This window comes from Ictidomys tridecemlineatus, chromosome 6 (genome assembly GCF_052094955.1).
Source record: "Ictidomys tridecemlineatus isolate mIctTri1 chromosome 6, mIctTri1.hap1, whole genome shotgun sequence".
NCBI classification, from domain to species: domain Eukaryota; kingdom Metazoa; phylum Chordata; class Mammalia; order Rodentia; family Sciuridae; genus Ictidomys; species Ictidomys tridecemlineatus.
Window position 1 is genome coordinate 2,358,810 of NC_135482.1, and position 14,715 is coordinate 2,373,524.

The 14,715-nt window shown below is 50.3% G+C and overlaps 1 protein-coding gene across 1 annotated transcript in view; it reads right to left on the reverse strand.

Annotated features, from left to right (window-relative positions):
- The window catches only part of Tbc1d22a (TBC1 domain family member 22A), a 327,374-nt gene that overhangs the window by 205,852 nt on the left and 106,807 nt on the right, over positions 1 to 14,715 (reverse strand). The window contains exon 7 of the mRNA XM_005335015.5: positions 11,980 to 12,042. Within this exon, the coding sequence (XP_005335072.1) occupies positions 11,980 to 12,042 (63 nt within the window). The remainder of the gene's footprint in view (positions 1 to 11,979; positions 12,043 to 14,715) is intronic.

A 14,715-nucleotide genomic window follows, 5' to 3' on the forward strand; every position in this document is an offset into this window, starting at 1 on the left:
ACCAACCGCATCTGTCCTGGAGTCAGTCCCCTCCACACTGCACGCATCCTACACTTCACGGGGCTTGGGGCCCAGATCCCCCCAAGTCACCACTGACCCTGCCGGAGATTTAGGGAGAAGAACCTGGAACCCACACAGGTGAGGTCTCCACCCAGGATGAGCCACCTACTATTGGCAAAACCAGCCTCAGAACCCAGCCTCCTCCTCACACACTCTGGTCCATCAGCCACTGGCCACTGTGGTCACTCAATAGCTAACAAGGAAACATCCACCTGTGACACAGCACACCTGACAAATGTTTGCTGAGTGATGCATCCATGCACCAAGAGCTGAAGTGCTTTCCATTTTAAGCAACCGCTCTAGCGAGAAGTGAATATTTAAAAACCTTCAAGACCAACATCACTTAATAACACGGCACCCATTAAGGATTCCTCACATGTGAAAACTTGGCAGCTGCTGCAGAGGCTCCAGGGTGACCAAGAAGGACGAGGACCCAGACAAGCCATTCCCAGCAGCAGTACCTCAGGTGACCCGAGAGAGAGACCGGGGCCCCTGGACCACAGTACATCAGCTATGGTTTGCAATGCATCGGACATGCCATGCCCAGCCACCAAGCCACCAAGCAAGCCACATGATAACATGCAGCTTCATCAGACAGGGGTGGCAGGATACAGGACATGTTCTTGTACCCACAGGCACACATGGGCCTTACTGGGCCCTGGACCCCTCCCCAGCAAGCCTCCCAGGGCCCAAGTCCAGAGAAGGGCAGAAGCAGGGACTACTCAGCGACAAGCAGTCACAGTTACAAGGAGAGAAAGGCAAGAGCTGGTGGCTCCATGGAGGCAACCCTCAGAGAGAAGAGGAGATGGGCTACTACACCAAGTTCTCCTCCCAAAGAAGCCCCAAAGGGACACAGAGCCCAGGAGGCCTCCCACCCACAATGAGGTGCTGCCCACAGACACTAGCCGTGCAGGAAGCTCACCTGCACCAGCCCTTTGGTCGTGGTCACAGCAGGGTCCAGGACAGTGGGTCACCCTCCCTGAAAGTGTCCTGTAAGTCATCAATGCCTCCGCGTGCCCTCTGCATGTGAGTGTTTAAGCCACAGCTGCCAGGCAGTCTCCAGGAGGGGCTCAGCTGTGCTCAGAGCCTGGAGGCAGACAGGAGAGGATTCCACGGGGACACCTTGCACCCTCTGGGATGGGACAGGGTGACGGCTTGTCTTGAGACAGATGCTGAGGAGTGCCAGCCATTAAGCCAGGATAGGAGGGCTTCTGGTGGGTAGTCTACATGGAGACGCAGTCAGGAAGCAGCGCAGGCTGCTCTGAGGCACTGAGGTGAGGGGTGGGGCAGGAGGGCACAGAGGGAAAGCAAGCCAGATGGCATTGCTAGGGACAACGCCTTGAGCACCACTGTGAAGAGCAGGGGGCTTCCCACCTGCCAGAGTGTTGCCAAGGACAATGACAATGGCGTCCAGCTACGTCAAGCCCCTGAAGACAAAACACAAACCCCTGACTGTGACTCCAGGCACCTGGGCTGCTGCTTCCTGGCTCTGACTTCATCGCCACCACAGGGTTCCCTCCCAGACACCCCTGGGGACCCAATCTCTGTGTTTGCTGGTCTTACTGCCAGGAATCCTCTTCTCCTGAACTTCCTAGGCGCCCAGGACTTCCAGCAAGAGATCCCAGTTCAAAGCCTTAGAGAAAACCGCAGGTACCACCCTACCCAAAAGAGCAGCCCCTCTCCTATGCCCGCCCAGCACCACTTACAGCCTCACTGTGTCGAGGATCCTTGGGGAGGCATCTCCTCCCTGGCTGGCTGCTGTGTCCCCAACCCCACTTGGTGGGTACAGGGGCTCTGAGATCTCCACTAGCTGAATGCAGGTGCAGATGGCCCCCGCTCTCCTCAGCACCCTGCACCTGAGCTCATGTTCCTATGCTCTGGACAGGACACAGAATGTTCACCAGGATTCCCATTAGTTCTCCCAGTCTGCTTTCTCCTTTGAATATGCCCCAGACCTGGCTCCCTACCTCCAGCTAGTGGGAAAGGTGTGTGTGTGTGTGTGTGTGTGTGTGTGTGTGTGTGTGTGTGTGCGCGCGCGCGCATGTATGTATATTCTGGCTCGTGGGAGAACAAGGCCTTTGAAGACTTCAGTGATTTTTCCCATCTCACCCCCACCATGCAAAGCAAGAAGACGTGCCTGGGTGTCGTCCTGCAGCCACCTCACCATGTGACTTTCATGGCGACAAGTTCTCCCTAATCTTTAGCACTAAACAGCACCGTGAGAAAGAGGTCCTACCCCCAACAGAGGGACACGTGCTTTGCCTCACATAGAATTTTTTGGTTTTTATTTTTAATGTATGGACCTTTATTTTATTCGTTTATTTATATGTGGTGCTGAGAATCGAACCCAGTGCCTCCCACATGCTAGGCCAGCGCTCTGCCACTGAGCCCCAGCCTCAGCCCCTCACATAGAGCTATTTTTTAAGGAACGCAGTGAGTCATTTCTAAGCTCTTGCTTTCAGGACAGTTTTTAAAAATTGTAAACGACAGATTTCATATCACTTCTTTCCAATGAGCATCTTTAAAGTATACCAAGGTGTCACTTGAAAGGGGCACAAATTAAGCCCATCAGTCTCCAGAGGGCATGTCCACTCATGTGCAGGGCCTTTGCATGCATCCTGAGCAGGCACTCCCCCTTCACATCCTGCACAAGCGCCCACGGCACAATAGGACTGCATCCAGCACCATCACTGCCACTGAAGCGGTGCCACCTGAAACACTTCCAGGAAGAAGGCTGTAAAGCAAAGAGCCCTCGCTCCTCCACTGAGGCCCCTCAACATGCTTCTCCAGCAGGAGGAGTCTGGCTCTTCCTCTTGCTGCACAGGAAGGCTCCAGGAAACACAGGCAGCTTCAGCTGATGGCAAAGACCTCAAGATTTCCCCATGCCAACAAGACCAGATCCCAACGGATGTTCAAAGCCAGCACATGCACATGGCACAGGCCCTACTCCCCTTGGCTGGTTCAGGACACACAGGCCTGCTGGATGGCTCAATGGTCAGGAAAGTGCCTGGTCCAGAGCTTTTCCAATAGCTGGCCCTCCAAGCTGAAAACCCACCCTGCTCCCGCCTGCAGCTTCTGTACCAAGACAAGTCCCTCCACTAGACGGGGCCTCGCCACAGTGCTTCCCCTGGCAGTCACCCTGGGGCACCCACCAGACTGAGCCTTGCACAACCTGTGGGGCATGTTCACAAGAGTGGTTAAGATACCAGAATACCAGGGAGACAAAGACCACTCTTCTTTTTTATAGGCCATGGACAAACAGCCCCTCAGGCACCAGGCAAGGAGACACAAGGGTTCACATAACTGTGGAAGCAGGCATCAGCAACTCGGTATGCCCTTCCAAGTTCAAGTGTCGCCCCCAAGCCTCCCCCCTAGATGTCTTAATGGAGTAGGCAGGGGAACTTTATATGATCTTCCTGGTTTTGTGCACATTTCTCTGCAAGACACTTCAGCTGTGCACTGTTGAAAAAAGAGACCACATTTGGGTCTTGGTGTCACCCATATGCCTACTGGTGTTCACTAGCATTCTTCAAGTGGTCACATCCCCACAATTTCATATGTCAAAAGTACAGGTAATGTACCAGAAGCCTATGCAGGGAAGGAGAAACACTGCTCTCCCCTGCATGGGGCTATCAGTGGAAGCAGGGTCAGTTTAGAAAGAGCAGAGAGGGAGGGAGATCTGTCACAACACATTAGTCCACAGTTAAGTGAAGGAGCCATTGGGAAGCAGTGCCTGACCTACTGAGGGACCATAAGGAAGGATGCCCTAAGTCTGGGGATGTGTTTAACAGACTGGTCTGGAACAGTTCTGACAATAGCTGGGTAGCATCAGCTATTAAAGTTCTATTCACATTCTTGATATTCAAGTCTTTGTTGGAGTGGGAATTCATTAAAAGCAGTACAAACCTTAAACTCTTCCTAAAGTATCTCTTCTGCAAATCAATCTACACTCAACAGCAATAATCAAAATAGTTGCTGCTGCTGCTGCTTGATACCTGCAGGACCAAGGAAGTGAGGAGGCAGTCCCAGCTCTCCTGCTTGCTGATTCAAAAAGCAAAAGGTTCCTCCTAAACACTGCAACAAGTTTTCCCCGAGAAGCTGGGAGGGGCTCGAGAGGTGCCCAGATCAGGGCACTTTCTGCCCGCATTTTGTACTTTTACCAAACACCCTCTACAGGCCTCCACAGCTGAACTGAACTCTAGCCATTCAGTGCCCACAAGGGAGCTAAGACATGCTGCATACTAAAAGTGAAATAAACTGAAATCAAAAATGCCACTGTGCTCACAATTACTCACTAAAAAAAAACCTGATTTCAGAAATTTGAAAACACGCCTTTTCTACCATATGAATCAGTAATACCACTTCACAGCATATAAAGTACCATGGAGATAATTCTTTGAGAGAAGCAACAAAATACAGTTACACTGAGAAGACCTGCTGGACATATACTTCTTAAACTCCAAATGCACTGCAAGCTCAGAAAGAAGAAGTTATTTATAACTCGAGATTTTGCAACATGATCCATGAATTACAACATTTAATGAAAGAAAACAAAGCAAAAATCTGAAATGAATCTAGAATGTGGATTCAAAAATCAACCACCTTTCAGATTAAACACACTGAAAGCCCAAGACCTCTACCCACCACATGGTCACACCACTGAGCAGAGAACTCTTCAAACAGGCAATAACCCTGCACTGGGGTGAGGATGATCCACACCCACCTCATTCAAATATGCCCATCTGCATCCATACCTGGTGCTCACAGCAGGCTTCCTGGTAGGTAGTGAAACACAGAGGTTCCATTATGTTCAAAATTAAGCACTGAAAGGAAACTGTACTTTCAAAGAAAACATTAGGGTGTCACCATCCTGAGAACAAATATTCAGCACATCTGATTACATGCCAGAGAATAACCAAACAATCGATAAATGGTCAGAAAAAGCGTGTTTCAAATTAAAGAGAAATCTGACTTCCCCTTCTGGCAGTTACAGCTCATTAGACATTTTCAAACTTGATCTCATAATGCAAAGAACAATATATCCTTCATGACCGATTTCCATTTACTTCAGGTATGCAGGCTTGGTTCAATACTAGGAAATCCATTAATAAAACTCATCACAGAACAGATTAAAGAAGCAAAAGCATATTATTTCAGAAGATGGGAAGAAAGGGGATCTAGCAGACCTCTCCAGCACCTTCCCCAGCACCTCAAGGGCAGGAAGTTCAAGGCTGCCTCTCAGCACACCAGACACCTGCTTTTCCCACTAGCTCAACCCCGCAGTGGGCGTCTTAGCCAGCAAATGCAAACAAGAAAGACACACAGAACAGAGAGAAAAAAACAATACTGCCATTATTCACCAATGCCAATGACTGATTCCTTAGAAATCTCAAATCTACACAAATTGTAAGACTGACAAAAGAGGTTTGCAAGTTTCCCAAATACATGATTAACTACAAACAACAACTGCATTTTTATATATATATAGCCAACAAAAAAGACAAATTGAAATTTTAAAGGATACTTTCTTAAAAATGTATCTATGGATTGTACAAGTTGTACAATACATTTAAGATGGAACATTTGTTTAAAAATAAAACAGAACTAAATAATTCAAAACAAAACATTACTCTCTGTAAATGGATCAATAGATCCACCTTAATTTCTGAGATTTCTGGAAACCTAACAAGCTGACGTTAACATATAAAAGCACAGAAGTGCAGAGAAACAAGAACCCAGGAGAGTGGCCCGTCCCACCCAACTCAAGGCCACCATCACCTAGCACAGGTGAAGGTGGAACGGAGTGGAGAGAGAGCCAGAACTGGTGTGAGTGCCCAAAAGGGGCCCCAGAGAGTGTGAGATCCTGGGGCGGACAGCAGTGCCCCGGGAGCTGTGGTGTCAAATACCATGCCAAGTTCACTCTGCACTAAAGGCCAAAGGCAGAATAAAACCTTTAGAAGAAATGTAAGAAGTCCTCTTTGAAAGGATGCTACAACACAGAAAGGCCCAGACGTAAGTGAAGAACCTCCCGGTGAGAGTGGAAAGCGTCCCTAATCCACAGACAGAGGCATAGCAGAGTGTGCTGAGTGTATACCAGCAGGGCAGCGAACAGACACCACAGTGGCACTGGCAGAAGCTCTCACAGACAGGGGACAGCGAGAACTAAGAAGCCTCTAAAACCCTGACCACATAGGCAATCAGGCAATGAGACACCACAGTGTGTCTGACCATCCCAAGTGCAGACACAAGTGTGGGCAAGGCCACAGCGGGCACCACACAACACAGCATCTCTGACCCTGCAGCTCCGCTCCTGGAACAAGGCCCAGGGGCACCCTCCAGGTCAAGACGGGGCCACTGAGGGGTCTGGAGAAGCCCTTGAGCACAAGGACGGGACCTCAAAGTCACCAGCACTCCACTTCCCAAGGTGGCGGCACAGGTTCCAAAAGGACACTGAGAATTTTTCTTTGACTCAGAGGGTGGGTACCACACAGGCTTCTGTGCTGATGTTGTTCACAGCGCGAGCAGAGAGAAATGGAAGGGAAGACTTGTCCATCAAACCCCAAAATATTTACAGAAGAGTTAATGAATCGCTTACAAGGCAAGTTCCAGTTCCTGGGCTCTCACAAACACACCATCAATTCGGAAGAAAAAACAAAGATAATCATGACACCAAACAGTGACCAGACCTCACAAGAGGGACCCAGCCCCCGCTTACCAGCTGTGGGGCTCTCGATGGCACCTCACCCCAGCATAACTACAGGACTCCCACAAGGAGAGGACAATGCCTGGGGGCCTATCGGGCACCGCAGTGGGCACCAGGGAGATGCTGGTAAGGAGAAGGGACCAACTCTGGCTCCTGGAGATGGCAGGCTACAGGGGAGACCCAAGCTCTCAGGGAAGGTCAGAGGCACAGCAGGTCATCCATACTCAGAGACTGATCCATTGCCTAGTGCTCAGGTGGAGAACCCCGGACAAGGGTCCTACCCTCACAGAGCTCAAGGTCTGGCGGGAAAAGACTCAAAAATAAGCAACCGCCCTGCACAGTGAGGTGCTGGAATAGGGAACAGGATGCCGTCGGGTCAGCAGCCATGGCAGAACAGTGGGATGACAAGGTCAGGAAGATCTGCCACACAGGGATCAGAAGGCAGTTCGTGCAAACACAAAAAACACACATGGACTCAGACCCAGGTCCTTGGTCCATAGAACCAGCCCACTCCCCTCTCCAGGCACACAGGGACCAGGACCCCTACAGTCTGCCCCACTCCACGGAAAAGAAATCAGCTTATTATAGGTTCCCAGCCTGAGGGAGTAGTCCACGCTGAACAGGGCTGGGCTCCATCCACGTCCACAACCTAGACAGTGCCCCTTCCTTCACAGTGGGGACAGTGCACCACACCAGTGCTTAAGTCTGCCTGTAAGCAGACCTCATGCTTACATTATTATCCTCCACGTCTGCTCAAACACAATGAGACGGCACTGCCCAGTGACTTGATTGGAAAAAGCACTTTATCTCTGTGGTTTGTAAAATGGCTCTAAGAAGCAGCTGACCAGAGGGCAGATGACAGGTTCAACACAGAGGAAAAGTCACTGAGCAAATGATTAACTCATCAGCTGCAAAGGCCCAGCTGCCATGTTTAAATGTGGTTCTAACAAACTCCTTGTACTGACAGCAACAGCTCAGTGTCACACAGTTGCAATCTTGGAATCGTGCTTCTCAATGTCAGACAGAGTTTGTTCAACACTAAACAGGGAACAAAAACCACGAGTTGGCCAGAAAGTAACCAATTTTACTCTCAAGTAACAATATTGGCTGAAAAGATTACTCACTAATTTATACAAAATCCCCGAGTCCCCCTCAAGGTGCTCCTGATGCTCTGCACTCAGGACACATGAGGGTGGGGACCTGCAGGCCCTACACCCTGGAGCCACGCACAGGAGGAGGAGACCAGCTGAACAAGGCAGCGCACTGGCACCATGATGAGCACGTGCCATAGGCAGAGGTGGGGCTGGAGTGGCTCCAGCTGGCAGGGCAGGCAGTGTACCTGACAAGGCCATGCGTCAGGCAGAGACCAAAGGGCAGAGAAAGGGAACTGTCTGGCACAAGACCCAGCAAGTCCACTCCCAGGTAAGAGGCAAGGGTGAGAGGTGACAGGGACACAGACTTCCTCACTGAGATTTGTACATGAAGGGTTACGGCAGATTTATTTTGTAACGGGCAAAAGTCGGAACAAACCCAAGTGCCACCAACTCGTGAATGGATGCACACACTGAAAGGGAAAGGAACACTACTTGGCAATGAAAGGAAGCGAACTAAAGACGCACCCCGTGGATTGAGAACGTCACCCTAGGTTAGCGAAGTCCTCAGCGTGTGTGAGTCCACTTCCGTGAAATCCGTGCCTCAAGCCAGGCTCCGGTGGCACATGTCTGTTATCCTGGCAACTCAGGAGGCTAAGGCAGTAGAATCACAAGTTCAAAGCCAGCCTCAGCAATTTAGCAAGGCCCTAGGCAACTCAGCAAGACCCTGTCTCTAAAAAATAAAAAAGTGCTGGGGATGTGGGACTTGGTGGTTAAGTACCCCCGGAGTTCACTCCCCAGCACCAAAAAAAAAAAAAGGTGAAATTCCATATGTCAGCAAAGCTCTGGAGACAGAAAGCGGATCAGCAGCTGCCAGGGCAGTGGGTGGAGAGAGACTGAGAGCAGAAGGACAGGAAGAAACTGTCAGGGCAGTGCAATCACCCTTCAGTGTGAGCTGGGGGTGGTTACACTCCTGCACACAGGGGGCAACAGAACTCACTGCACACCAACTGGCAAGTTTCACTGTGTGTGAATCAGACTTCATTAAAGCTGACAGGAGGAAAAAGAGGAGAGAGGAAAGGGAAAGGAGGGGAGAGAGGAGAAAGGAGAAGTGGAAGAAAAGAAGAGGAGGAGAAAAAGAAGGCCAAGCAAACAACCAAATGGATGGGCAGGCTGGGAGGAATGCCCAGGCCAGAAATCCTCCTTGACAAGGTAAGGCCCAAGCCCAAGTGTGCCCATGACAACTAGAGCCAAACTTACATTTCCCTGGTTCTGTACAGCTGAGGATCACTGTGTCACTACAAGAAGCCAGTAAGGATACTGAGCAGAAGCCCCAGGAGCAACGTGTATGATTACAAAGGAAGGCAGATGCCCTTCTCCACCCGTGTCTTACTGGACTTCCCTGCCAATACAGTGAAATGTGATGAAGAGCACTAGGCAGCCAACTTGGACCCTGAGGTTAAAGCCAAACAGAGAGAAACAACCAAATCGCTGGCGAAGGGCCAGTACCAGAGACAGCGATAAACCTCTGTCTTGTGAAGCCACTCTTGTTATGGATTTGCTATCATTTTGCAGACCTATCTAAACCTTACCATTACCATGCCAGTAATCATGATTCGACTTTGCCTACTGCCAACACAAGACCAGCATTTCAATTCTGTTCCTAAAGCCTCTTGCTCACCATCCTTTCTCCCCACACAAGGCTGTGCTCAAGTCGCCTGGCCAGAACATCGGCCAGCACATCCACCCTGGGCCTGCCTCCCCACTAGAACCCACCTGCCCAGCTTACGTGGCCCTGCTCAGTCCTGCAGCCTGGCTGAGCACAAACCTAGGGCACTTCCATACCCCCAGAGGAGGGCACAGGAGCTGAGACCAGTGCCAGGGGAGGCCTTCCAAACCTATAGGGTCGAGGCCCCAAGAGTCATGATAAGAAGCCCAACTGACACCAAGGGGCAGTGAGGCTGGATCCACACTCAGGGCAAGAAGCCTGCACAGAAGAAGGAAGAGATACTCACAACAATCCACGCTGTCTATTTTCATTAAAACACTTAAGCAGCAAAGCAGTCACGATCCATTCTCAGACACCAGGAGCACGCTGGGGCAAAGGACGCAGTGCTCCTGGGGAAACCCCTCTGCTCTCCGTCCTGCACTCCTGCCCTGACAACCCTGGAATTTCCTCTGACAGGCGCACCACGCCGACGGGCCACCAACATCAAAAGTGTATTTATTAGCAAAGTCAAGATACAGAACAAAGTATTTAAAACAATGAAAAAATTTCAATTTTATTATAGAGATACCACTTAGTTTAGCAGCAAAAAATATATGATAATGTGGAATAAATCTAATAAAGCTGATGACATTATTGAAAAAAATTTTAAACTGCATTGAAAGGCATTAAAATGGCCTAAAAGGAAACTAATATGCTCATAAAAAAGGGAAACTAAACCTCATAAAGATGCCAACTCTTCCAAACAAATCCAGAGAATCCATGCAATGCCAACCACAAATCAAAGAGACCTCAAACACAGGCACACCTTGGCAATCTGACTCCAAGGCTTGAGTGGAAGAGCAAAGAGCGAGCTGCCCCATCCCCGCCAAGGAGGAGGAAGAGACATGTGCACCCCACCAATGCCAAGATGTCCCAAAGCCATGTCAGCTAACGGGGTGGGGCATGCAGACCTAAAGCCAGCTGAGTATAGGACAAAACAGAGGCCACAGAAGAAATCTATGTGAATGTGACAACGACATGCAGCAGAAACCATCAACACAGAGAGACAAGCTGGAGTCCACATCTGGTGCTGGGATTGACTCGTCTCATGCACACAGCTGTCAACTACAGATCAGTGAAACACAGAGGTGTGAAAGGCAGAACTCCTAGAAGGAAAAAAAACAGGATGACATCTTTATGACGCATGTGCAGGAAAAGGCTTAGCAAAGCATGTCAGTGACAGGTTCAACCCCAGGGAAAGTAAGGACTTCCCAGCATCATCTGCCCTCAAGAACAAAGTGAGACACGGCCAACACGGAGGAAAGTACCTGCAACAGAACCTGCAATGAGGGGTCAAGACACACAAAGATCAACTGCCAGCAACAAATTAGGCCAACAACCCAGAAGAAAAATGGGCAAAAACAGAACAATCATTTCCCAGAATAAGAGAACTCTTGGAAACATATGGAGAGATGCCTGGCACAATTAGTAACCAGGGAAGAGAAAACCGGGAGCCTGATAAGATTATCCAACAGAGAAACACATACTGAGAGGCCTGGCCACATCAAGAGTCATCAAGGGAGCCGGGCACCGTGGCACACACCTGTCATCCCAGCAGCTCAGGAAGCTGAGGCAGGAGGATAACAAGTTCAAAGCCGGCCTCAGCCACTTAATGAAACCCTGTCTCAAAATAAAATTTAAAAAAAAAAAAAATTGACTGGGGATGTGCTCCATGGTTAAGCACCTCTAGGATCAATCCCTGGTATCAAACAACAAACAAAAGGTCATCCAGGACCTAGAATCCCAGGAACTCCCACACTCTGCAGGTGGCTCTGGTGGCAAAAGGAAAAAGGCAAAAGAAAGTGTAGGATGTTCAAACAGCAAACATTACCCAACTAGGTACCACAGGTGGGCTGCATCCTACAAACCACCAGAGAAGGGAGCAAGCTGCAGAGCCAGGGCTGCACAAAGAACACCAAACTCCAAAGGACACCACACTCAGTGACATGCCGCTCTCCTGGGTTGCACCTGTGAAGGAGAATGGACGTCAAGGCCAGGTGAGGGATGAGCACGAAGAAGCAGCCCAACACCTGCAGTCAGAGGCAAGAGCACAGACACAATGGTCAACAGCAGCAGGCTCCAGCTCCTAGATTCAGGAGGGGTAAAGAGTTCATACCCATACAGGCACGCCTGTTACACACGTCTTTTTGTGTGTGTCACTATTACACAAGAAAAACACCTTAGGAACAATTAGCCATTCCTATCAACAATTGTGCCCACCAGGCCAAATCCCCAGAAACTGGCTGCCCACACGTGCTGATGGGCTGAAGCCCCCCACATGTACCCACTGTCCTGCAAGCACCATGAGCATCAAGTCACAGACAACACAGAGAAACACCCAGCCGGGCTCCTCTTACCTCCGTCACCTTGGGCTGCAGGATCAGTGCTTCTGGGCTCATCCGAGGGATGTCTATGTGGATCTGGAGGTGCAGGAGAAAGACAGGCTTACTTTGGAGGACCACAGACATCACCATCAACATTACATCATGATTAAAGGTGCCATGCTCAGAGACTCAGCCACCTGGCCCCTTCATCTGCCCTCTGCAAGGGTGTTAGCTTAGCACTGCTGAGTCTTCCCTCTAAGGGTGCTAGCCCAGAGTTGCTGAGTCCTCCAGAGGGGAGGAAGTCAAAAGCTCATTCCACCTGACCAGGGCACATTCAGTCCGGATGATGGACTTGCCTGACTCCTGCCCAACCCACATCAGAAGCTTCGTGAGCAGGAACAGAGCAGGCCTCAGCTCTTAAGTAACATTATCCATAGCCATTAGTAAACACTGATTTTCAGTGTCTGACACAGAGTGATTCAAGTGTATCAATAGTGTGCAGACTTCAGCTGTGATAGTCCCTTTCTGGAACCTAGGCCACATTTTCCTTCTCTTCACAAGGTCCTTGGGGAATCTAGGACATTTTCAAGGGAAGCATTTGGAAGTCTCTGCCACTGTGGGAGTCCTGCCTGCTCACCATGTGACCAAAGTCACAGCAACATGCCCGACACTGAAGAGGAGGATGCTGTGGGTTCAAGAAGCCACCAGACAGGAACACTTAGCAGAGCTGGTGTCATCGACTGGTTCCAGCATCCCACATCAGCCACCAGCCATCACTCCTGTCTCGCCAGGGTAAAAGAGGGAAGGCATGCACATCCTACACAGAGTGATCCCACTGCTGAGCTGCACTCCAGCCTTCCTGCCCAGGCCCGCAGAGGGTGCCAGCATGCTGGAGCCTGGGCATCACTGACTGGCCTGTGCCCTGCATACACCATTCAGGCTCTAAGTTCTGCCTCTTCCTGTGGGCTGGCTCCACGCCCTTCAGGAGGTGACTGGTAAAGATCAACATCGAGCTGAGAGGCCATGAGTCAGTGACACACAGGAAGAGACGTGTAGACAGCAGCACCGGGAGGGGACATTCCACACAGAGGAGCAGCTGGCCACACACAGGGCCCAGGTGTGGGCAGAGACAAGGGCCACTAGGCCGACTGGCGGGGCAGCCCAAGGGCCATCCTCAGTGTATTGCTCCTGGCATGGCAGTCCTGTGGTCATCCCTGGAATGAGCTCCACAGGCTCCTACAGGACAGAAACCAGGTCTGGCCTGCCTCTGCGTGCCCAGGGCCAGCAAGGCCCACCTTCCTGTGGGCCACCAGCAACAGTGCATACATCAGACCCCATAACCTGCCCATGCTAGAGGAGGGAACCCCACAAAGCAGGTGTATGGGCTGTATGCACCCTTCCATCCACCGCCCACTCCCCACAAGCAAAGGCTGGGCAAGTGGTGGGAGCTGCAGGGCTGAGCAGGGAGGGAGAGGCACACAGGTGGACTTTTCAGACCAGTGCCAGGTGGCCGTGACACACACTAGCAGACCTCGGACTTGCCAGGCCACCACTTCCTGCTGCCCTGCTGAAGCAGGAAGGCAGGCCATGGCACCCCCAGAAATAGTGAGAAGGCACAGGCTGCAGCACCAAGAGTCACCCATCATCTGGGCAAGAGAGAAGACAGGACAACCTGCCACACCACACAGTGCTGCTCCCTTTCTATTAATGGGGAAAAGTTTTGGGAATTCAAAATAATAAGGGGTCTTTCATTATCTAACACAGTAAATAAGCAACAATGCGTGCGACCAACATTGCCTTCCATGCTCACAACCAACCCGCTTGGTAAGTCCTGCAAGGACAGGCCACTGGCACCCTTTATGATTCTTTTTCTTGAATAAAAATACAATGAAAACATGATCAGAATAATACCAACTTTATCCATTTCCTAAAACCAGGGAAGCTGAAAAATGAACCAGGACTCCCCTGCCCAACACAATCTGTATTCAGTCAGCAACTCAAGAGTCACTGGGTGGAAGCCCAGAGTGGCCAAGAGCGACTAGAATGAGCAGGCAGAGCAGGTGTACAGGAGGGGCTGGTAGTGACTCCCTGCTCGGCCTCCAGGGCCTTGCTCTTCAGCCATAGCCCCTCCCCGGCCTCCACCATCCTGTTCATGTGGGGATGCTCCCCAAGAATCCACTCAGCCTTAGAACCTTGACTGAGGCAGCCCTGTCTTCAAATGGTTCTGATGATCCACACCACACTGGTGAGAGACATGGGTATCACTCTTGTGCCAGGAGAGACACAGCCCAGCTCCACCAGCCAGGAGTGGCCTCAGGGAGACCAGGCCTTGATCACAGGCTCAGACAATGGAACCAACTGAGAATTGCCATTCTGAACTTCCACATTTTACAAAAAGAGTAAGAATTATAAAGTCCTCAAATGGCCATTCTGACAGCAAATTCTAGATATGCTGTGAATTATAAATCAATGTTAAATGTTTTCCCATGATGCAAATCATCCAAGAACTGACTGCACAAAAAAATGTAATTATATCCATTTTTTATCAAACTAAATAGCAAAATGATAAACTGGCTACACTTTTTGCTGTGCACTAAACTGTGCACCCCAACCCTGCAATTAATATACCTGATTAATTAATATGGCTGATTAATATCTCTCTAATCTGCCCATATCTCACCCTCCCGTACCACAGCAAGGGCCACTAGGCCTACTGGCGGGGCAGCTCCACCCCTGCCAGTGGGGTCCCAGTCAGGGCGCCACCTGGAT